Here is a 23,837-nt window from a genome sequence, read left to right on the forward strand (position 1 = left end):
AACTTGGAGGAAGAAGCTCGCCGACCAAGGAAAACGGTACCCATTGGAGCTACAAGGTTCGCATTGGCAATCTAATCTTCAAGAGGTAAGTAATGCCTCTTTGAACTCCATGTTTTAGTGAGACTGGCTGTTTACTCTAGAACATAGTATTGTTGCATTGCTGTTATGACTACCATTGAATATTTTCCTACTATGTTGTGTATAACCGTGTCGTGTATGATACCGTTACATGAACAATAAAATCCCGTGCTTTTGTTCCTTTTCCCCTGTGTCCAATAGAGCCAACAACAAGAGAGCTACCTTAGTTAATTTAAGCACAACAGGCATGGCTTAAACAGAGTTATAAAACCCAGATATCAAACTCTAACGAGAATGCATAAATGAACAAAAAGAAAGCGTGTAGAGTAGATGATCCGGATCATCCTCAGCCTGCATTGTACAAAACCATAGAGATAAGCACCCATCACCAAGAACCACCCAAGATTACAGCCCTAAATCACATTATATTCTTCTCTACCCCCAAACGCCTAACACATAAACCAGCAGGCATCACCACGTCTTGGACCCACTTACATCATCCTCCACCTTATTTCCTTGGAATTACAATGCCAAGGGTTGCACGACAATGTCCAAAACGTCTCTTTCTTCTCAAATAAACCTGAGCCAGCCAACAACCCAAAATAACCAACTCATCCTTACCATTACTCTGGGACCGAAAGCCAAATGTTGGGCAGCACCTGAAACGCATATGCAAAAATAGAGATCCAACCCAACCATTCAAAGAATACAGTCACACCCTCAATTGGTAACCTCAAGTTGAAAATCCTCAAATTGAAACCCATGAGAGTCATTCTCTGGGTGTCGCCATCATATCCTTGATGCGTGTGTGACCCAGAGAAGCCAGTGAGCGTGAGGTAGTTGGTGTCGTCGAAGAAGAGATTTGATTGGAGTGGTGAAGTGGCAGCAACGAGCTGTATCGTCGGAGGTGAGTAACGAAAGGCACTGGCGAAACTCTACGGGACGATGGTGTGACGGTTGACGGTGCTCGAGAGTGGAAGAATCCCAATCTTAGGCTGGGTGAAGGAGACGTGCGAATATGGGAGGATGGTCGTGGCCGGCAGTGTAAGGTTGTCGACGGGGCTTCAGCCGGCGTCGGTGGCTGGCGGAGGGTGAGGTCGTCGCAGCCTGCGGTGGCTGGCCGGATGGTGGCAAAGACGCCGGTGTCGCCGTGGATCCCGCCGGAGGACAGCGGCCGTTTGGAGAAAAGGAAATCGGCGTGTGGTCGCGCTTGGGAGAGGAGAGACCCTAGGTCTCTTTCATTTTTATTTTTTTTTAATAAGTGAGAATGGGAGGAAAGGGGCAGAACCCCTAGTGTTTCAGCTAGGAAGAAGGCCTTGGGCCTAGGTTTGGACCGTTTTCTCCTCTGCCACCCCCATTTCTCGTATTCACAGCCCCCTTCATTTTCATTCTCTACTTGGGCCAAGTAAAAGAAAGCAACAAAAAAAAACAAACCTTTTCTGCACCCCTATTTCTTCTAAGTCGAGCCCCTTTTCCACTTGGGCTTTGGCCCAATCTGTTATCAGAATTTAATTTGGTTTGCAGCCCCCTTGTTTCGTTTTCACACCCCTTTTTCCACTTGGGCTTAGGCCCAATCTGTTTATAAAAGGAAAAATAGCTTAGACACCCCCTTCTCTTATTTAAGCACCTTCACACCTTTTGTTATTTACTTATTTATATTTTATTTTTATTTTATTTTATTTTTCCTTTTGTTTCCATTCTAAATATTTATCTACCTTTTTTAAATATACTTTTATAAACAATTAAAAAAATGTGTTTTGAAGGCTTAAGCACGTGTGTGATCGCACGCATCGTCCTCGTGCTAAGGCCTTTTCCCCTTTCATTAAAAAAAAATAAAATGTGTTTTAAAGGTTTAAGCGCGTGTGTGATCGCTCGCATCGTCCTCGCGCTGAAACCTTTTCTCTTTTATAAAAATACCAAAAATATATTTTAAGGGTTCTAGCACATGTGTGATCGCACACATCGTCCTTGTGCTAGAAAACCGTTTCTTTTCTATAAATAGAAATCAAAAAAATATATTTAAAGGGTTATAGGACATGTGTGATTGCACGCATCGTCCTTGTGCTAGAAAACCCCTTGTTTTTTAAAAATAAAAATTAAAATATATATATTTTAAGGATTCTAGCGCATGTGTGATCGCACGCATCGTCCTTGTACTAGAAGACCTTTTCTTTTTCTTACATAAAAATTACAAAAATACCAAAACATCCTTTTTCAAACCACAATCAACCTTTCAGAAAGAACTACGTAACCCTGATTTCTCAGTCCAACTGAGAATATGTAGGAGCAAGGTCAATCATTGTCAGGCACAAAAAACACAAAAAAAAATACTTTGTTTTCTTTAGAGTTTTATTTTTTAGGGGAAATTAAACATTTTGCAAATCATATCAAATTCGCGTATTTAGTTAAAGGTACTGCCTTAGGGTAGGCGTTGTGGGGGTGCTAACACCTTCCTCACACGTAACCGACTTCCGAAACCAGAATTTGGTTTTCTAGACCTTGCCTTATCATTTTATGGTTTTTCCGTAGTTTTCCAGAATAAACTATGGTGGCGACTCCAAAAACTTTTCTTAAACTTGTATTTCTTTTCCTGCATGTACATGGGATGTCGCTCGGCCCCACGGTGAGCGCCAAGATGTTTTGGGTAAGGTGTTGAGATCTCTTACTCAAAGCATTCCAAGTTGTCTTGAAGACTAGATGGACTCCCTACTGATCCTCCACCATTCGAGTTATGTTGTTCGCTCTCTCCCCTTCTTGTCATAGTTGTGTGAGTGAGTATTTATCAAAGGCACTCTAATGCTAAAGTTAATGATTTCACTCAATATGATAAGTATGAGTAATCAGAATTAATTATCTGCCTTTCGTTGTCAAGCATATATTTATAAATCTAATAAAGGGCTTACCGTTAAGTTTGACCTATTAATTACCAATAAATGACTTTTATTATTTTTATTAATTTTTAATTAATGGTCATTATTCTTATTAAGTGTTCATTAATAGTTATTATTATTTAGATTAATTATTAATTAATGACCATTTTGGATGAAATTATTTTCTCATTGGATGGCAACCATCTTTGCCTAAGAGGGTAGTCATATAATACATAAATAATATACAAAACACTGCTTTCCTATTTAAGTTCAATACATGTCCAACTTCTCTTCTTAATGTTTTATCACATTTTAAGTCTATTTAGTTGATTAAGATATAATAGAATGAATGTAAGAAATAATGCGAAATACGATAACTATTAATTATAATTAATGCTTAATATAGGATAATTAATAATTATAATTAATGCTTAATAGGATAACTATTAATATAAGTAAAAGTAAGTTGATTCATAAATTAACTTTCTTTTACTTATTTCACTTGACCTAATCAAGGATGAAGCTAAATTCATCAATTCAAAATTGTTAAATAACTTTTTAAAATTTTAAATATAAATACAACATTATTTTACCTTAAATCATTAATACTCGCTGTTACAAACAAAATTAAGAAAAGAAAAACAATTTTAGCAATGAACCATAATTTTGAACTTGTTTTCTCATGTGAGTTATTCTATTTTTTTTTTTAGGTTGAGTCACAATGAGTCCAATTCACTAATTTTTTGTATTCTTAATTTAATATACAACATGATATTGATAAGAAAATATTAAGTAGTGGGAGAATATCACTAATAATAATAACACTGATATTGAAAATGTTATAATTATGATAATAAATTAATCATTCTATTATGAATTATTTGTATTCAATTTATTAATTACTTGCTCAATCTAGTTAGTTAAGTTAGATAAATAAAATTAAACCTCAAATAACTTCGATTATTTAAATGAGTTGAAATTATTTTAAAAAAATACAACTTTAAATATTGATAATATGTGTTTCCAATATAAGGTGTCAGAGGTTATAGGATATGTTTTACTAAAAGGTTAAGACAATTGTTTTAAAGTTAAAATTTCTATTAACTGGGGATTGAGTTTCATTCGTGCATTAATACTAGTTTATATATATATATATATATATATATATATATATATATATATATATATATATATATATATATATATATACATGAATGCTTTTTTTTAGAAAAAAAATATTATATCAATGTACATTTTTATCAGTATTTTAATACTAAAATATGTTTTAAAAGTTAATTGATAAAAAAAAAACTAAGAGAAATTTTTCATAAATTCCATTTAAATTATAAACGAGTAAAACAAATAATGCTAAAGCTTAATATTTAAAATCAAAACAAGTTTAACATTTAAGAACTTGACTTAACCTTACACCCTATTTAAAAGTGAATATGTGTTATTAGTGATAATGATAATAATGATTAATATGAAAAATGGCAACCATAATACTAAAACTAACAATTGAAAAATTGATGGTGATAAGAAGAGAAAAATAATAAAGTGATTATCAACTTCTAATGTAGTTTTTCTTTTTAAAAGTGTACATTAAATTATTAAAATATAAGAATAAATAAATAAAACATATCTTATTAGAATATCAAATAATTTGTTAAAATATATTGGAGTAGTTATATTATACTTATCACCTATTAGTTGGTTTTGTACTAATTGCTGTGGAATGTGTCATAAGTGGTATTGCACTCAATTTTAGGTGAAAAATTATAATATTTTGTAATTCTTTAGAGTATTTATCTAATAAAATTATGATCAGTTTTATCTATCCAAAACAATATATGTTATTCTTAATTTTCTTAAATTAATAAAAAAATACATGAAATTAACACCATTATCACACATCATTCTCTAATATAAAGATATATAATAAAAAAGACAACAAATTTTTTTAACTATTTTCTGTTTTGTTATATACCTTTTTTTTTTCTCTTTTACATAAACTATTTTTTCTTATTTGTATATAAATTAATATATACATGAAATAATATTCATTTTCTTTAAAGTTTTTTTATTTGTTCTTTTCCTATTCTTACTGTGGAAGTTTGTCTCTCATATGTTGAACGATCACAATGCATATGAACACATGTATATGTGACTCATTGCATAACCACATTGAACAGACAACTTCCATCGTAATTCTTTCATGATGGTATCAGAGCTCTTCAATTGAAAAACTCTATTGCACTACTCTAACTTGTTTCTTTCTCTTCGTTTCTTTTTGCTTTCTTTATTCATTCTTTCACTGGTTTCTTACACAGAGGAACATAATCAATCCTATATCTTTTTGTACCTTCATCCTAATGAAGCATTATCGTTCTCCTTGTTTTTCCTCTTCTTGAATCCAACAACTACCACGCCTAGAGTAAGTTTATGTCCATTGTCCCAAGTGGCAAGAACAAGGTTTTGTTTGTTGATGGGACCACTGTGCAACTGCAAAAGGAAGATGATATTTACAGTGCTTGAAAAAAATGCAATAATATGGTGGTACTCTGGTTGGTACATTTTGTTTCCCCAAATATTCGCCATAATATTCTCTGGATGGACTGTCCCCAGACCATTTGAGATGATTTGAAATCAAGGTTCTTTCAAGGAGATCTCCTATGTATCTCTAAATTACAAAATCAAGTAGCTTCTTTAGAACAAATAGACAACACCATGACTGAGTTCTTCACCAAGCTTTACATAATATGGCATGAGCTTGAAAGCTTTTGCCTTGAACCAACCTACTCATGTGAGGTTAGATGCTCTTACAGAGTGGTTTCCACCATTGCTCAAAGAAAGCATGAGGATAGGGTTTTATAGTTTCTCCATGGTTTAAATTAACAATATAGTAATATCTAGTCCCATGTTATGTTAATGGATCCTATGCCTCATATTTTGAAATTTTTTCCTATGTAGTGTAGCAAGAAAGACAAGTCACGAACAATAATTTTCTCAATGGATTGGAAATAAAAAAAAATGTTGTTGTTGTTAGTATTACTACTTATTCCTATTGTGGCAAGAATGACCATACATATTCTGTTTGCTATGGCTTCCCCATTAACAAGAGTTCCATTGGTAGAATGACTTGTTCCCACAAATTAACCACTAACTACATTGTCTATTTAGGTAACTCACAAATATCTTAAAAATCAAAAAAGAAATAAAAAATCTCACGTAATTCCTCTAAAGTAGAGTATTGCGCCCTTACCCAATATGTATGTGAAATCTAGTGGTTTAGCAATCTTATGAAGGACTTACGCCTCCCCCTCTCCCAGTCTACCACCATTTATATTTATAACATGTATGCCATTAAAATTGCAACAACAAAGTTTTTTACAAACGAACAAAGCATGTAGAAATTTATTGTCATCTCATATGTGAAAAGGTCAAACAAGCCATTATCGAGCTTCTTCTCATACACACTACTCTACAGCTTGCTGATATATTAACCAAGTCTTTTCCTCCTTCCACCTTTCATAACATCAATTCTAAGTTTGGTACCATTAGCATCTATGCCAAGCTTGAGGGAGGTTGTCAGAATACAATAAATTCTCAAAATACAACAAACTTTTATGTTTATGTACTTTTTGTTTTCCCTCTTATATATAAACTTTCTTTTCCTATTTGTACGTAGATAAATGTATACATGAAATATTATTCTTTTTCTCTTAAGCTTCTTTCTCTGTTCTTTTCCTATTTTTATTTTGTAAGCCTACTTCCCATGTGTTGGACTGTCACAATACATATGAACACACACATACATGACTCCTTGCATAACCACATTGCACAAATAGCTTCCACCACAACTCTTTCATGAAAAGTTCTACCTTATTATTCGAGTTTTATAAACCCACACAGATTTGCACGATGTGACCAAACACACAAAATGATAATAACCTTTCACCTTTTTTTACTTGCCACCATTGTTTTATTGTATTAATGGGCTTATAGATTTTTAGGAAGACACAATTTGTCCAAAATCTAGGTATGAGATTGAAGTTTTTAACAAATAAAATGAGAAAGATGCAAAAATTCTAGATCTTCCCATAATAAGACCTAATAATGTTGTTAAGAATACAAGTTTAAATTTGAATCCTACATAGAATAGATATAAGAATGTTGAAGATCATGTAAGGGAAAAAAAATCTACAAATACATTACTGTAAGGTTTTGGAATGGAGATGTTGTCAATTCCTTATACGAGTTTGACTCATATATTATGTTATGTTGTTGAATCTTTTTAAAAAAATTATATCTTAAAAGATTCAATAATGATATTAGAATTAACGATCCATTTTAATAATCGACTTAGACAAGTACAATACAATTGGTCTTTGTATCAAAATTATTTTTTACAAATGTTTTAAGTGTATCCTGTCTCGAAGAATTATAATACAACTAAGAGTAATTAGTCAAGAGATACTCATGATTAAAAATATTTTCACTTAATACTAAATGTATTAATGTGGAAGAGATTCATACTATAAAAACATACATCTAATGCATTATTATTTAAAAAATACTAATACTTAAAAATGAGTGTCAATACGAAAGAAACTAATTCTTCATATAAGATTGTTATAAAAAAAAAATACCAGTAAATTATTTGTGTGAAAACCATCACTTTATTACCATGTGATTTAATAAAAGTAATATAATATTATTATTATTTTTGTTTTATCCCAAGGAATTTAAATTCATAGAATGTTTTTTCATGAAAAAATTGACCAAAATCATGCTAACAAAGCAATATTTCCTAAAATGTCACTTTTAAAAAGTAAGTTATGCATAAAAAGTATTTTCGTGGTTATATTAATTAATTGATTTATAGAAAATAATATAAATAATTTAATATTTTACTTTTATGTATTTATTTAAATTTTTTTATAACAGATATAATTTATTCATATTTCATAAAATAAAATTTTATCAATCTTCATAACTTTTTATTATTTTATTTTATTTTCTTGATAAACTTTCATCCTATGACAAATTATTTATGAACTTTTAAGTGTTATCATAATTAAAATGTTAAATTTTATAATAATGTTTAACATAATCATTTAGAAGGTTTATCTCAAATTAATGATGCGAAAGATGTTATTAAACCCAGGATGACTAATTTGTTTTTATTAATCAATTTTTTAAACTTAACTATTATCTTAAACTAAAATAACTATATATAGTAAAAAACTACTGATAATATAAATAAAAGTTATATACAATACTTTTATAAAAAATATTGATATTTATTTTTGTAATTTTAATTTAATTATTTGTATTATCATAAAAGAAATAACACAATTACATAATACATTATTTTCACTAATATTTATAATTTCCATAACCATTGTAATGAATAGGTATAATTTTCGAATCAGCATTAAATATAACCAGGTCAACAATGTATATGTAAGTTTCCTATCTAGATTTTTTTATAAATAAAATAGCATTAGAACGACTAAATAAAAGAAGATAAATTTATACTATCTTATTATCTTACCAAATGATATTAAATTAAACGATAATCCTATATCTTTTTATCTTCTTCGTTTTGACCAGTAACTAGTATTGAAAACTTGGTATCTTAATATCGAAGGTACCTATAATATAAATTCTTAATAATTTAATAGTAATAGTTGTTTTATTTTATATATTTTTAAAATTTATATCCATTAATCTAATAAAGGGAAATATTTGGCAGCATTCCTAAAACTGAAAAAAAAAGGAAGAGCATTGTATTAATTGAAACGCAGGATATGGTTATTTAAGAATTATTAATTATAATTTGTTTTTATTTATTTATTTTTGATAAACTCGAAATGAATTTGAACACGATATGTGGTGGAGCACATGACAGAAGGAGGCAAAGAAAAAACCGAAGAAGGGTTACCACAAGTCCAGCTGGACGAGGACATTTCTGTCATTTTCTAATTAGGGTTTCCATCTTTTGCCCAAACCCCGCATCTACAAGATTCAAAAGGGGAATTTCTAAATTCACACGTGGCCAATACGCAGCGAGCGTGACGGACCAATGATAGCGTGAGAGTGAAAATAATTTAGAAAAGGAAAATCGAATGGGGGAGTGCCACGTGTGGAGAGTGGCCAATGATAGAGAGTGAATGAGATCACGGTGTGACCCGCGGGTGAGAGTGGAGAGTGCGAAAAGAGAGCGTGGTGGTGCTATTTGAATCACTGCTTTTGGAGGACCAAAACCCTCTCTCCCCAAAAACCCAAACCCTTGGCGGCTGCGAGACCCGTTGTGTGTTGTGTTGTGTTTAGTTCTCTCTATTTTCTTCTCTTTCCTTCTCTTCTCTCTCTCTCTTTCTCTGTCCTTTTCTCTCTCTGTTTCGCTCTCTTTAGGGTTTTCTCGACTCTTCGATTTTGGGGCTTAAACCCTCGATTTCGATTTCGACTCAGGGCTTCCGATTCGCGCTTCTGTGTCCCAACTAGCACCAGATCTCGTGCTTGATTTGACATGGCTACCGTTGCTAATCCCGCGGATCGTATCCTTTTAGTTTTTGTGCAATTTACCTTTCCTGTTTGCTTTATTGATCTGTTCTGTTGAATCGCTGATTGGATCTGTTACGTTTTCATTCGTAAACCTAATTTTTGGTCTCTGCTAAGGGTGATCTTTTAGGGTTTGGTGTTCTGCTTGCTGATTTGTCATGGTTGCGTTTTGGGGTTTTTGTGCGGTTGATTGTTTTAGGTAAAATCTGCTTGAATTTTTTTTTAGTTGTTGACTTTGTGGTTTCAATTGACTCGTCTGAGTGGTTGGGTATCGGGGGGTTTGAGGTCTTTTGAATTTTTTTTGTTTGTGTAATGAGTTTTTAGGTTTTATCAATGTTGAAAACTTTTATTTCTCGAGAGGTTTTTGGTATTCCTTCACTGATTTGCTACAGAAGCAACTGATTTGCTCCAGAAGCTATCGCTGGAAACTCAGCCTAAGCCTTTGGAGATGCCTGAACCTACCAAGAAGGTAAAAACATGTGTTTTTTTAAGTTTGCTATATAAAATTCACGATTTGACTCACTTGTATCAATCTTGTAACTTTTGACGAGTTCAATGAGATGCCTGTTACTGTTTTATGTGTTTTTCTTGTGAATTGTGTGTTATTGAGCTGATTTGTACAATTCTGTAGGCCACTGGGAATCAGTATGGATCAGTTGATTCAGGAAATGCTGCAAATGGCCAGATCCCGTCGTACGATCGGTCTGTGACCCCAGTGTTACAAGATTTTATTGATCCTACTATGTGTTACCTCCCAAATGGTTATCCGTCTACTGCATATTATTATGGTGGTAAGTTTATGGGTAAATACAGCAAATGAAGATGGATTCCTTGTAACTGCGTTCTGTTAATGCACTGCATAAATCTCGTGCAAGCTAAATTATTTTGTTTCATCGCAGGTTATGATGGAACTGGTAACGAGTGGGATGATTATTCTAGATATGTGAATTCGGAAGGAGTTGAGATGACTTCGGTGAGAAATTTTACTTTACCGTTTTCCACATTCTGCAGCCCCTTTAATCCAATTGCTAATGCTATTATCTGCACTACTTTTTGATTTGTTGTCAGGGAGTTTATGGGGATAACGGGTCTCTAGTTTATCACCATGGGTATGGATATGCTCCCTATGGCCCCTATTCGCCAGCAGGGTCTCCAGTTCCAACCATGGGTAATGATGGTCAGTTGTACGGGCCTCAACATTATCAGTATCCTCCATATTTTCAACCGTTAACACCAACAAGTGCGCCATTCACACCTACTCCTGCTGTCCTTCCTCAGGGTGAGGTTTCGACCTCAGTTGCTGCTGATCAAAAGACTCTCCCTGTCGAAGCAGCCAATGGAAATTCTAACGGTGTAGCAAACGGTGGCAATGCTAAAGGTAATAATTCTGTTGCTCCTGTTAAACAGGCCAATCAGAATTCATCTTATAGTTCCAAAGCTTCAAATGAAAGGGTTGCTATGCCAGGTCGTGGTCCAACTTCGGGTTATCAGGATCCAAGATTTGGTTTTGATGGAGTTCGATCACCAATCCCATGGCTAGATGCCCCACTATTTTCGGATGGGCAGCCAAGGCCTGTGAGTAGCACAGCTATCACTCCCTCAATATCAGGTGGCAACAACACTGCTTCAAGGAACCAGACTTTTCGTCCAAATTCTCAATTTATGGTATGTTTAATATTTTGAAGTTTTTATTAATTTGTTATATGCGATGGATTTCAAGCCTGATGACTTTTTTTTGTGTAGTTCAATGGTTCAACTTGAATTTATTGTGATGAATTGTTGTCTACCTAGACTGCTATTATGGTTATTTATACCCAAGTTGTGTTTTGACAGGGCTTGCACCATCCAAGACCAATGCCTGCCATGGGAGCAACCCCTAACTTCATAAATAGGATGTATCCAAACAAGTTGTATGGTCAATACGGGAGCACTGTTAGATCTGGAATGGGTTATGGAACACATGGGTATGATACCCGCACTAATGGAAGGACTTGGTTAGCTGTTGACAGTAAGTACAAAACCAGGGGAAGAAGTGGTGGTTACTTTGGCTATGGCAATGAAAACGTTGATGGTTTGAATGAACTAAACAGAGGACCTAGGGCTAAAGGTGGTAAGAATCAGAAGGGTTTTGCACCAGCTGTTCTAGCAGTGAAAGGACAGAATTTACCTGCAACTCTGAGTACAGACGAGGAGAAAGACAAGACTACTACTGTTCCTGACAGAGATCAATACAACAAAGTTGATTTTCCAGAGAAATATGTCGATGCCAAATTTTTTGTCATTAAGTCATACAGCGAGGATGATATACACAAGAGTATAAAATACAACGTGTGGGCCAGTACACAAAATGGCAATAAGAAGCTTGATGCTGCATACCAGGAGGCACAGCAGAAACCTGGTGGCTGCCCTGTATTCCTATTCTTCTCGGTAAGCATCTCCCTATGATGATGGTCTCTTCTATCTTATATTGTAATTTTAATCTAATTTGTTGTGTTTATTATTCAGGTTAATACCAGTGGTCAATTCGTGGGGCTTGCTGAAATGATTGGTCCAGTTGATTTTAATAAGAGTGTTGAGTATTGGCAGCAAGACAAGTGGAATGGTTGTTTTCCTCTCAAGTGGCACATTGTTAAGGATGTACCTAACAATTTGTTGAGACACATCACGCTGGACAACAACGAGAACAAACCTGTCACAAACAGTCGGGATACTCAAGAGGTAACTAGGTCTTGCTAATTTGTTGTTGGTTTCTTTTAGTATTATGTTTCTTACTTTAATCTGAACAACTATGTTTATGTTGCAGGTAATGTTGGAGCCTGGGCTGAAATTAATCAAAATCTTCAAGGAATATACTAGTAAGACATGCATTCTGGACGATTTTGGGTTTTATGAGGCCCGTCAGAAGACTATTTTGGAGAAGAAAGCAAAACAACAATATCCAAAGCAGGCAAGTGATATTTCATCTATTATGGTTATGTGTAAAATATTTGATTGTGTGCTAATGTTTTAGTTATGTCTGGTTATGCAGGTGTGGGAAGGGAAACCTACTGATGAGAAGGTTGAGATAAATGGTGAAGCTAATATTCAGAAGTCTGAATCAGAATTGCTGAAGGAGTCTAACCTTGCTGAAAAGGATGGCGATGACCCGAAAGTTGCCGAGAATGGATCTGTTTCAAAAACTGGAGATGCCCCAAAGGGTGCTAAACCAGTTATTTCTGAGGGTAAGGTTGTGTTAGGCAGCAATGGGATTGCTAATGGTTGCTGAAGCTCTAGTGTTGAAGGCGGTCCAATGCAAATATTGGTTCTTAGGAATATATGTCTCAGCTACTGGGTTCCGCCTGTTTCGATCTGTCTTGCCTTCTCTTGCAGTCTGAATATAGTGATTGGTTGCCTAGTGAAGATAAAGATCTGTATATTGAGATTGGCTGGGCGGAGTTAGTTCATAGAATTCTAGCACCAATCCCATCTCATTGGGTTTTGTTTACAGTGGTTAGCTCCTAACAGGCTTTACTCCTAGGGTTTTTGGGTTTTTAGGGTTTCTGCTTAAGATGCTTATATCTTTTTTTTTTGTTCGGGCTTTTTTATCTTCTTTCTGCCTTTTCTCCTTTCTTTCTTTCTTTTACTTGGTTGGTGGTTTCCTGTCTTGTAAATTTAGATCTACTTTGTTGCAGAGCAGCTTTCTTTGTTTCTTTCAACAGGGGTAGAAAGCAAGGTGGGAAATACTGAAATATAGTTGTTGGTTTTTATGTTTTTTTTTTTTTTTTTTTTTTTTTTTTTTTTCGTCTTAATTTAGTCTGTTTATTTTCTATNTCTTTCTTTCTTTTACTTGGTTGGTGGTTTCCTGTCTTGTAAATTTAGATCTACTTTGTTGCAGAGCAGCTTTCTTTGTTTCTTTCAACAGGGGTTACATATAAGTTTTGATGTAGCGACATTGAGTTTTTTTTTTTTTTTTTTTTTTTTTTTTTTTTTTTTTTTAAGTTTTTCGTCTTAATTTAGTCTGTTTATTTTCTATCCGATGATTGACATGGGCATACTGGAGGAAGAATTATATTTGTGGACAATCTGTTATGTAATAGGGTGTTTTCTATCTTATGAAGATCACCATATTGTTTAGTTCATTTAGCTTTCTTGTTCTTGTTAGATTTTTATAAATCTTCCTGCCATAGTTTATTCCAATTTAAACTAATTCTGAATTTGCTGGTGAGGTAATTACGTTATGTCTCATCTAGAATTGAGAAAAGTCGTAGTTAAGCTGACTATTCGCAATGAAGTTGTGGTGTTCCTTCCCGTTTGTTAAAATGACGAAGAATCAAGCTTTTAGGGTTTGAAAATGTATTTTACTAACGAATTTTTTTAAAAATTCTTCAAGCAGATATAATATTGCATTGCTTTCCATTCATAATGTTATTTTTAAAAATTAATTTGTCCCTATTTACTTTTGATCTTCAAATATTATTTAAAAGGTTAGGAGCAAGAAATTAAAGATAGTTATTCGTCAATTTTTTTATAAGAACTAAAAGCATTTAAATAAATGAAATTATAGTATCCCACAGTTTAATGAATGTTGTGCCGATGGCGTTCTGATAACATTAGTTACTTGGGCATTTCGAGGTCTGGTCTCCTATCATCAATCACTTCGCTCATTGAGTCTTGAGGAAATGCATCAGGATACGTTGCCATTATTTTTGATTTCATACTTCTGCGATCCAAACAGTAAAAATAAGTCACTAAAAAAGAGAAATGTGGTTAGCAAAAGCACAAATAGAAGAAGGTTCTTCGTTACATTTTTATACTCTTGCCTAACATTATCATCTGTTACGTTTTATTTGTTAATCCTAAACTTCGGAAAGATAGTCAGGGTTAGGATTACTCAACACTTGTGAGAAATCGGAATGGTACATCTCTAAACACAACACCATAGTTATAACCAGTTTCATCTCTTCATTTATTAGGAAGCCACCATGAGCTTTCGCTGCCGATTTACTTGTGCCTTTCTGGCTTTCGTTTAGTTGGTTCTCTTTCACAAGATTTCCTGTCGTTTACCAATGCCATCAACACTTCATTGTCTAAAGACTTTTTATCTTCAACATTCTCAATCAACGCCCATCCTAGGTATGTTCTCTTTCATCATTCAGCACTCGTTATTACACAACGAAGAATTGATGATAACCTATAGGGAGGGAAGGAACACGAAAAAATACATAGTCTTTGTATATGATGTCAATAAACACACAATAATAGGAATTCAATTATATCGTATGTGTGTGTATACATATACACTGGTCTGCTTCGTCAATGCCTGATAGATATAATTGAGTAATCTCTCTCTCCCTCCCTATATATATATATTATATATGTGTGTGTGTGTATGCACACACATATCTCGTCATGCACAGTTGCAGGCACATTTTATATAGTAGAGTATTTCTCTCTACACCTGAGAAGAGTCTACCAATTTTGTCTAAAATCGTAACAGTTGACTGGTTTCTGAACCTACTAACCAGCTAGCTAATCGTCAAGCCACATCAAGTTCACAAACAAGGAAGTGTTGAAAGCCAAAAATACGTTACTATATGACAATGATGAGGAGCCAATAGCAAAGTGGTGAAACCTTTAATGCGATCACAACAATCTTATAACAATTCAACTAAATCTATGCATTTGTAATATCATTGAAATTCAAGACACTAGACTTATCGGTGAGACAGACATAAATGGTAAACTCAGTTTGATTGAGACAAAAAGATAAAGGCCTTAGATGGAATATTTGTGTAAAGATTTTGATACAGAGGAAAAGTGTACCACATGCACATATAAAAGAAATTTCCCAAAGGCTTAAGTTGTTTGGTAGAACACAACACACAAAGGACTTCATATCTGACACACGCTCCTTCACAATAAATACCTTTTGAACTTGGCATACATGAATCACTAGTTCAAAATATAAAACAAAATCATCCACCTGTCTCTTCCTCCCTTCTCAACTATCATCTTCAAATTAGGACATCTTTACATGTAGATAGTCAAAATATTTGGAGATTTTTTTTTTTTAAATATATTCATACACTAATATGGCAATAAAATGTTCAACAATGGAGAATAACAAGGAAGCCAATATCTTATTCCTAGAAGATAGGGATTATCTAAATCACTAACTTATTTAAAGATTAGTTCAACATAAAAACAATTCAAATATCAACAAGTTAAGATTCTCCCTAAGACTGAATAACAACTTATTCAGTTGTCAATTGGGCCAACACATAGTCCTAATGAACCTCAAAGCATTATAAGGAAATTGTTCGTGAACTAACTTACAAACCTTGTTAAAGGGCATCTATCTATGGCCATGAAAAACAGGATTCTTTGAGAGCTAAGAATCACTGTCACAGAAAATTGTTGTGCCACACCACCTTGATGCACTTGAATTGACAGGTGAAAGAAACTGCACCAACAAATTCAACTGCAGTGGAAGACAGAGTGCCTTATAGCATCTTTGTACAGAAAAAGTAACAAACGTCTCATACTAGAAAAGTGGTCTGTAATTCATCCCCTGGATTCCTTCATAATAGACATATCACATAATTGAACCTAGGCATCATAGATTTCTATTTTCTCAATGACTACAACATCGTCTGTCTTTGCCTTATTGAGTGGCAGCTTGCCAACAATGGCAAGTGCGTCTTAAAATATTATTGACAAACTTCCCTTTCAGCATCTCTAACTCCTCCTTAAGAGTCAGGCGTTAGGCTTGCTAAATACAGAAGAAAAACCTTGCGCACAACAAAGATTGATGATAGGATAGGATCATGCAGAAATTCCATTGTTGATAGAAATAGCCAAAGACACGTAATTTATCAAGGTTAGACACTACTTGCTTACATCAACAAAAACATCTCAAAAAATAGGCACCATTTGAAGACTACGACTTTTCTGGACGAACTTGAAAAAGCTCTCCCCAAAAAGTTTATTACCCTACAAACTCAAGCCTCCCACTTAAGAGTTAAAAAGGAATGATATCACTCTCACTCAAAAGAGATTTTCTCATATCTCTACTATTTAGGATTTTCTTCCCTTCACATGACCCCCTTCAAGGAGCATTAGATGCTTTTAGATACATCTTCGTTCAAAATGGTCATCTACCATTACTTGGAAGAGATGATCTTTTGCCTTCATATCTTTCGGTCTTGCATTCTCAATGGTTTTGTTTTCTGCTTAACTATTTTGCACTCCTTTTCCCTTCATATCTTTGAGTCTTGGAATCACTGGTGGCTCAAATACACTCATAGTTTCCGTATTCTCTCCAAGCGTCCATATAATCAGGTCCTTTTGTTGAGTGGGCTCTGATACTAGTAGCAACCTACTCAAAATAGTAAAAACCTGAACTATACAATAATCTAATATGACCATATATATAGCGCCCTAAGGTTCAATTTGAATTCTTAAAAATAAAATAGAATAAATAAAAAACTAGACGAAGTGCATTCCATTCCGTGAATCCCATATCTTTTGTTTTCTTTTCCTCTAATTTGAAGACTTATGATGAAAATAACAGAAGAATATTATGCCCAAAGATAACGAGAAGAACAAGCGTAGGATGAGGATTGTCAACATTATTTCCATGTCATTTCTCCACCCAATCCCCCACTATATAAAGCACCCAGAAACCAACATCCAATTCCACTCTTCACTACAGTTCCTAATTAACATCTACTTTCCCAGGTAGCCTAGACACCTGTACAATCACGAAAAATCCATCAAATAAATCAGCCCAACAGTGTGTTGTTTGGATTTTTTGTCAGCTTGCTGAACATCCTTGGTATGACCAATGACATTGCTCCTATTAAGTGTCATATATATTAAACTCTAGGAAAGAGAGAAACACTGAGTAAAAACCGTGTGTTTTTGAGAAAACTCAGTTGCTTTATTTATATTGAAAACAAAAGAATCAATAAAATAAATAGAGGAGTTTTGATATTTGTTACTAACAAATAGATGATACCAAAAATAAATAAAAATGTTCCTAAAATTACGCATATAATAGACATGCTTGATCAAGGTGTTAGAAAAATGCTTATAAAATCTCTAACCGCAATTTCCTTTCTTCTTAAAGGTGGGGTTAAATCCGTTGGGACGAGATTTTCGAAAATAATTTTTCTTATTGTGATCAGGTTTATGTTCGTACCTTTTTGGAGCAGGTTTGTCTTCTATCACGTTTGCTTTTGCAGACAAAGCTTTGGCCTTTGCAATAGCACATTCTTTCCTGTTGGTATCTTCAACGATTATGTGAGTGATCAGCTTTGAAAGTGACATTTGCTTGTGTCTATGTTTCAGTTGTTGCTTGTAATCAGTCCAGGAAGGCGGCAATTTCTCGATCAGAAGTTGTGAGACATATACATCTGGTAGAAGAACGTTCTCCGCTTTGATATCTTCGAGCAGCTTGTGGTACTCATTGATTTGCGACTTTATGTCCTTGTCTTCAACCATTTCCCAACGATAATAATTCCCAATAATGAACCTTTGTCGGACTACATCTTCAGCAGTGTATTTGAGAATCAACGAATCCCAAATGTCTTTTGCCTCCTTATAGGAACAGTATACATCGAACAAATCATTAGAAAGTGCACTAAGTAAAGTATGGCGGCATACCTTATTTGCATGAACCCAATCTTCAACTTGTTTTGGATTTGGAGGAAGACTGGAGTCGGGTTTTGAAGATGAAAGNGCAAANGCGACTCCGTACATGNCTAACAGNGTTGACACACGTTCTTGCCAGCGTCGAAAATTCTGACCAGAGAAGACTTCAATTTTTGATACATCCGGGAATGGTTTGGCGAAGACCGTCTGAGTTCCGGAAACAGGATTCTGATTCTCCGGGATTGAGTTGTTGTTGTTGTCCGCCATAAGTCCTTAAGATTGATGTAGAAATGCTGACAGAATCACGAACAAATATTTCCTGAGGCGTGTAGAGTCACTGCCCTTAAGGACTTATCCGCGGTGTGTTGCGCAAGTCCCCCAGGATACAACAGGAACTTCTCAGAGCAATATCTGAGGATCTCAGAACTAGCAAGGATCTCCTTTAGGGAGAATAAAAATAAACCCAAAATTTTGAGAGATGAAGAAAAGAGAAAGAAAGAGATTAATAGAAAAGAGAGTGAGAATGAGAATGAGAGAACTGATGAATTGTGTGTTAGGAATGGATGAAAGCCACTCTATTTATAGAGTGAGAAACCAATGAAGATTGGCCCAAGGCCCAAAATCCAACGGGAAAATCCCGTGCCATGCGGTTTCCAGGATACCAAATTCACGGGATGTAAATCCCGAGCCTTGCGGAGATGATGGAAGTCTGCAACGTTCCCATAGCTTGCGGAAGAGAGAAACAGAATCAGAACTTTGGGAACCAAGTAAAAGACTTCCGCATTTTAGGGCAAAGCTTTTGCAATATATTATTATATTAAAATAATAACAATCCCCCACATATTGCAAAAGATAAAATATGATTGGAAGAAAGAAAAGAAGAAAAATCCTGGGTTTTATAAGATGTAATGCATCAGAGATGGTATAGCAAGCTATATGAACCAGTCCTAGATCGAGAAACTTAACACACAGTATAGTTGGTATAGCAAGCTATATGAACCAAAGATACTTGAGTGTGTTAGAGGTTTATCAATCACAGTACACCCCCACAATCCTTGCTGTTATCGCCGTGATGCGCTTACTAGGCCATGCGCGTGCCCGGTATTCATGAGTGCTCTAGAGATCATGCCAAGATCTCATGCAAGCGGCCCCACTTGACACTCATATAGGTGATTTCATCAAGTGTATGTTGCAAATCATACACCATCCATAAGAGATATGAAAATCATTAAAAACTTTGATTAAATACAAAGTTTAACCTCTCAATAATGCAGTCTCTAGCACTTTCACACACCATAGGAAGGGACATATTTGATTTAAAATCAAATTAGTGCTATCAGAACTAACAAGTGACTTGTTTTTACCCATATGAATCTTATTCATGGTATCTTCTTTCCTGCTCTGCGAATAAGCCAGTACGCGAGGACATCCTATCATCCTTGCCTTTCATCCTAGTATGAGTCCTGGCCTAATCAAAGTCAAAAGGACTCTTGTTGATTTTCCTTAAAAAAGCCATCGATTCCACTTATTTCTGCCACTGGCTTGCTCTCTTCGGTCTGCCGTCAGTCTTCGATCGGTCTATCGAGAGTAAAAAAGGTCTATCCTATATAAACGAATGGCTCTTCCACCCGTCCTTCTAAGGAGCTTATTGTTTAGTTTGCCAGTGGCTTAAGTTCTATTTTTGTTTAAATTATAATTCTTTCACCACATAGAATGGGACTTAAACACTTAATGGTAACCCAACCTTTGTGATTGGAGATCCCATGAATAAGATTCATATGGGTAAAAACAAGTCACTTGTTAGTTCTGATAGCACTAATTTGATTTTAAATCAAATATGTCCCTTTCTATGGTGTGTGAAAGTGCTAGAGACTGCATTATTGAGAGGTTAAACTTTGTATTTAATCAAAGTTTTTAATGATTTTCATATCCCTTATGGGTGGTGTATGATTTGCAACATACACTTGATGAAATCACCTATATGAGTATCAAGTGGGGCCGCTTGCATGAGATCTTGGCATGATCTCTAGAGCACTCATGAATACCGGGCACGCGCATGGCCTAGTAAGCGCATCACAGCGATAACAACAAGGATTGTGGGGGTGTACTGTGATTGATAAACCTCTAACACACTCAAGTATCTTTGGTTCATATAGCTTGCTATACCAACTATACTGTGTGTTAAGTTTCTCGATCTAGGACTGGTTCATATAGCTTGCTATACCAACTATACTGTGTGTTAAGTTTCTCGATCTAGGACTGGTTCATATAGCTTGCTATACCAGCTCTGATGCATTACATCTTATAAAACCCAGGATTTTTCTTCTTTTCTTTCTTCCAATCATATTTTATCTTTTGCAATATGTGGGGGATTGTTATTATTTTAATATAATAATATATTGCAAAAGCTTTGCCCTAAAATGCGGAAGTCTTTTACTTGGTTCCCAAAGTTCTGATTCTGTTTCTCTCTTCCGCAAGCTATGGGAACGTTGCAGACTTCCATCATCTCCGCAAGGCTCGGGATTTACATCCCGTGAATTTGGTATCCTGGAAACCGCATGGCACGGGATTTTCCCGTTGGATTTTGGGCCTTGGGCCAATCTTCATTGGTTTCTCACTCTATAAATAGAGTGGCTTTCATCCATTCCTAACACACAATTCATCAGTTCTCTCATTCTCATTCTCACTCTCTTTTCTATTAATCTCTTTCTTTCTCTTTTCTTCATCTCTCAAAATTCTGGGTTTATTTTTATTCTCCCTAAAGGAGATCCTTGCTAGTTCTGAGATCCTCAGATATTGCTCTGAGAAGTTCTTGTTGTATCCTGGGGGACTTGCGCAACACACCGCGGATAAGTCCTTAAGGGCAGTGACTCTACACGCCTCAGGAAATATTTGTTCGTGATTCTGTCAGCATTTCTACATCACAAGGTTGTCAAATTCGAAAGTTTACGTAAATTCGTGACTTGACTGGCAAACTCGACTCGTAAATAAAATTTATAGATATATTTTTCATATAAATATTGTAAAACATAAATACTTGAATTAGTATCATTAATTTTGATGCATTTCGAGACATAATGCTATAAGTTTTTTAATTAAATATCGATTTCATAGTCGATTCCACTGAATCTACTTAGAAAACGAGTTTACATTCAAGTTAGCTTCAGAGCCAGGTCTGAGAACGTAAACTCGTTTGAGTTAACGAGTTAACTCGAGAGTTTGATAACCATGTGCTTGATTATATAAGATCAATTCCTCAGTTCTATAATTATTATCCTCTCCTTCAGGTTAGAGCATGCAAATTGTATGTGTCTAGCTTGTGGCAGATATATTTGATCTTAGGTTCTTAGAGACTGTGAATATGTCAGCTAATTGTGCACTAGAGTTGACAAATATAGTGGTGATGCCTACATATTCTAGTTTTCCTCTTATTAAATGACAACCCAACTCAATATGTTTGGTTCTCTCATGAAAGATAAGATAAGACGCAACGTGTAGTGTTGTCTGATTGTCACATCCAAGTTGCATTTAGGATGTTTTATCAAATTTGAGCACTTTGAGTAATATTTGTAGTGATATAAGCTGACAAGTGACTAATGTCATTACCCTATAATTTGCTTTTGAACTTGATCTTGCCTACTTTTTTATGATATTAAATCACACCTTCAACAAGAACACAATATCCAACTTCTCATGATGTGGTTGCAACTTTACATACCCAATGACCAAGAACAACGTTGAGAGGAAATCTCCTTTAGTTTGTAAGCATTATTCTTCATAATTTCTTGAACTTTTTGAGACTCTTTCTGCTAAAAAAAGCCAGGAGTTCCTCTCCATAAGACAAGAAGGAATCCACAACTTCAATTGCAGAGTTGACCTATATATAATTCTAGAGGGAAAGTTCTTCCGTTACAATACAGAGAGACATAAATGTAGCAAAATGCCATTGAGCATATTCAGCCGAGGCAAAAACTGACCCTATGAAGAGGGCTTAAGGTGAACCGTGGCCTTTGAATACTATTGCAACATCATTAAAACCTCAGTTCGTCCACCAACTAAGTATGGTAGGCTGAATTCATAGGAAACAGTTCACGCCAGAAATGGTTGATAAAAGCTGGATCAAAGTCGAACACAATACTCTTAAGTTCAGTCACTTGTGAGGCGGTGAAATTTAACAACATATCCAAATGAGCAACAAGTGATCCACCTTGGGATGACTATCTGTCCTTGGAAGCGGGATAAGCCAGTCCTAAAACCCATCGACAAATCCTGTCAGGGATTGGTAGTGGCTGTAAAAGGCGTCCACGTTTCTAGTATAGCGACTTGAATTAGAGGGCGTTTCATGCATAGAGCATATTTGCACTCTTGCACTTACATGCTAACAATTGATAGTTTCATGAGAGCTAGCTTCTGAAAGAAGGCCTCACATTTGGAGTCTGTTAGGACATGTGCACAAGAGGAGATTCCAACCCAAAAAATTAGTCATTAAGGAGAAGAATCTCACAACTAAAGTACAACACTAAGTATTTAATTCTACTTAACGTGGTCCAAAACCGCTTCGTTCTGCAGGCCCTCGAATATCCAAACAACAAGTAGGAGATGCAAAAACAGTGAATGAATGATGAAGCAGTAAATACCAAACAATTTTGAAAGGCGAGGCAGTAATAGCAACAAAAAGAAAACACAACGATGAAGAAAATAAAAAAGAATACCTGAGTTTCTGAAAGATATAATCAAGATCAGACTTGACAGACTTCAATATGCGCGTGTTTCTAGCAATGTCACCGGAAATCTCAGCAAAGCAGTGTTGAGAGAAGTCGTTAAAATGCGACAACACCGCATTGCTGTCCTGCAACCTTCCCAATCTGAAACACACTTCAATCAATCAATCAATCAATCAAATTAACGATCACACGCACACCAACTCAATTATTGCATAACAGCGAAACTGGATTTCTATACGCACATGGTGTGTTGCATGTGGTTAAGGGAGTGAAGATCCCCGGAATTAACTAGGGTTTTGAATTCGCGCGAAATCTCTTCCGAACTCGATTTCCGAGCCTCCGCTTCCTTCTCTGACGACATTTTCTACTAACAGAACTGCATTTGCTCTCTAACTTCTTTCATGTCTTTCTTATCAATGCAAAAACCGCATCGTTTTGACTAGCCCAATCAGTATATCACCAAACTGGGCCCAGAGGTCCAATATCTTAAACTTCTGGATCTGGATCAATCTTCCAAACCCAATCTCTTCTTATTTTTACTTCCTGCACCCCACGATTTCTTATCACATCTTTAAAATGATTATTTTATTTTATTTGTAAAAGTAACTTTCGAATTATATGTTTAAGAAAATTTCTGGAACAGTTTTTTGAAGAAAACGTTTCAGAACAGATAACGGGTAGTTGGTGTTTGTTTAATGGCTGTTTGAATTGGACAAAATTTTAAGCTGACCATGATTCTTCCCAATTTAATAATTATTATGAAAATGGTCCTCTTTTCTAAAAACGTTACAATCAGAAACAGCAACTATGTGGCATAATTGGTGAGTTCAGAGATTCCCAAAACTTATAATTGCTTATTCCCTCTCATTTATTGCCTTTGACCCTTTTTCTTATTCTTATAAATATTTTTATGACCTTATCATTTTAATTTTCTTTTTTTTCTTCAAGTAATTACAAAAATTCTTAA

At 34.9% G+C, this 23,837-nt stretch overlaps 2 protein-coding genes across 6 annotated transcripts; one reads left to right on the forward strand and one right to left on the reverse strand.

Moving 5' to 3' along the window:
- The first annotated feature begins 9,256 nt into the window (after nt 1–9,256).
- LOC106768577 (YTH domain-containing family protein 1) lies at nt 9,257–13,262 on the forward strand. 2 transcript variants are annotated; one of them, XM_014653807.2, is made up of 10 exons: nt 9,257–9,508; nt 9,905–9,981; nt 10,144–10,303; nt 10,412–10,485; nt 10,581–10,890; nt 10,978–11,177; nt 11,346–11,939; nt 12,018–12,230; nt 12,316–12,459; nt 12,541–13,262. In XM_014653807.2, exons 1-10 carry the CDS (start codon nt 9,481–9,483, stop codon nt 12,775–12,777), a joined length of 2,037 nt encoding a protein of 678 aa, XP_014509293.1. In that variant the 5' UTR covers nt 9,257–9,480; the 3' UTR covers nt 12,778–13,262. The 2 variants fall into 2 exon arrangements, with proteins under 2 accessions (XP_014509293.1, XP_014509292.1); XM_014653806.2 differs by having other exon boundaries at nt 10,581–11,177.
- A 749-nt stretch (nt 13,263–14,011) lies between these two features.
- LOC106768775 (kxDL motif-containing protein 1) lies at nt 14,012–23,409 on the reverse strand. Of its 4 annotated transcripts, none has more exons than XM_014654093.2 (3): nt 23,113–23,373; nt 22,859–23,011; nt 14,012–14,211 (listed from the first exon to the last, which is right to left on the reverse strand). In XM_014654093.2, the coding sequence occupies exons 1-3, from the start codon at nt 23,229–23,231 to the stop codon at nt 14,106–14,108; spliced, it is 378 nt and encodes a 125-aa protein (XP_014509579.1). In that variant the 5' UTR covers nt 23,232–23,373; the 3' UTR covers nt 14,012–14,105. The 4 variants fall into 4 exon arrangements, with proteins under 4 accessions (XP_014509579.1, XP_022639446.1, XP_022639448.1 ...); XM_022783727.1 differs by lacking the exon at nt 14,012–14,211 and adding an exon at nt 14,225–14,682 and having other exon boundaries at nt 23,113–23,396; XM_022783726.1 differs by lacking the exon at nt 14,012–14,211 and adding an exon at nt 15,995–16,869 and having other exon boundaries at nt 23,113–23,409.
- Between the last annotated feature and the right edge of the window lie 428 nt (nt 23,410–23,837).

Source organism: Vigna radiata, chromosome 7 (assembly GCF_000741045.1).
Source record: "Vigna radiata var. radiata cultivar VC1973A chromosome 7, Vradiata_ver6, whole genome shotgun sequence".
Taxonomy (NCBI): domain Eukaryota; kingdom Viridiplantae; phylum Streptophyta; class Magnoliopsida; order Fabales; family Fabaceae; genus Vigna; species Vigna radiata.

Coding starts and splice junctions, on each gene's coding strand:
- LOC106768577 (XM_014653806.2), top strand. CDS start 9,481: ATGGCTACCGTTGCTAATCCCGCGGATC. Junction 9,509..9,904: donor CGTTGCTAATCCCGCGGATC/GTATCCTTTTAG, acceptor GATTTGCTACAG/AAGCAACTGATTTGCTCCAG. Junction 12,460..12,540: donor AACAACAATATCCAAAGCAG/GCAAGTGATATT, acceptor CTGGTTATGCAG/GTGTGGGAAGGGAAACCTAC.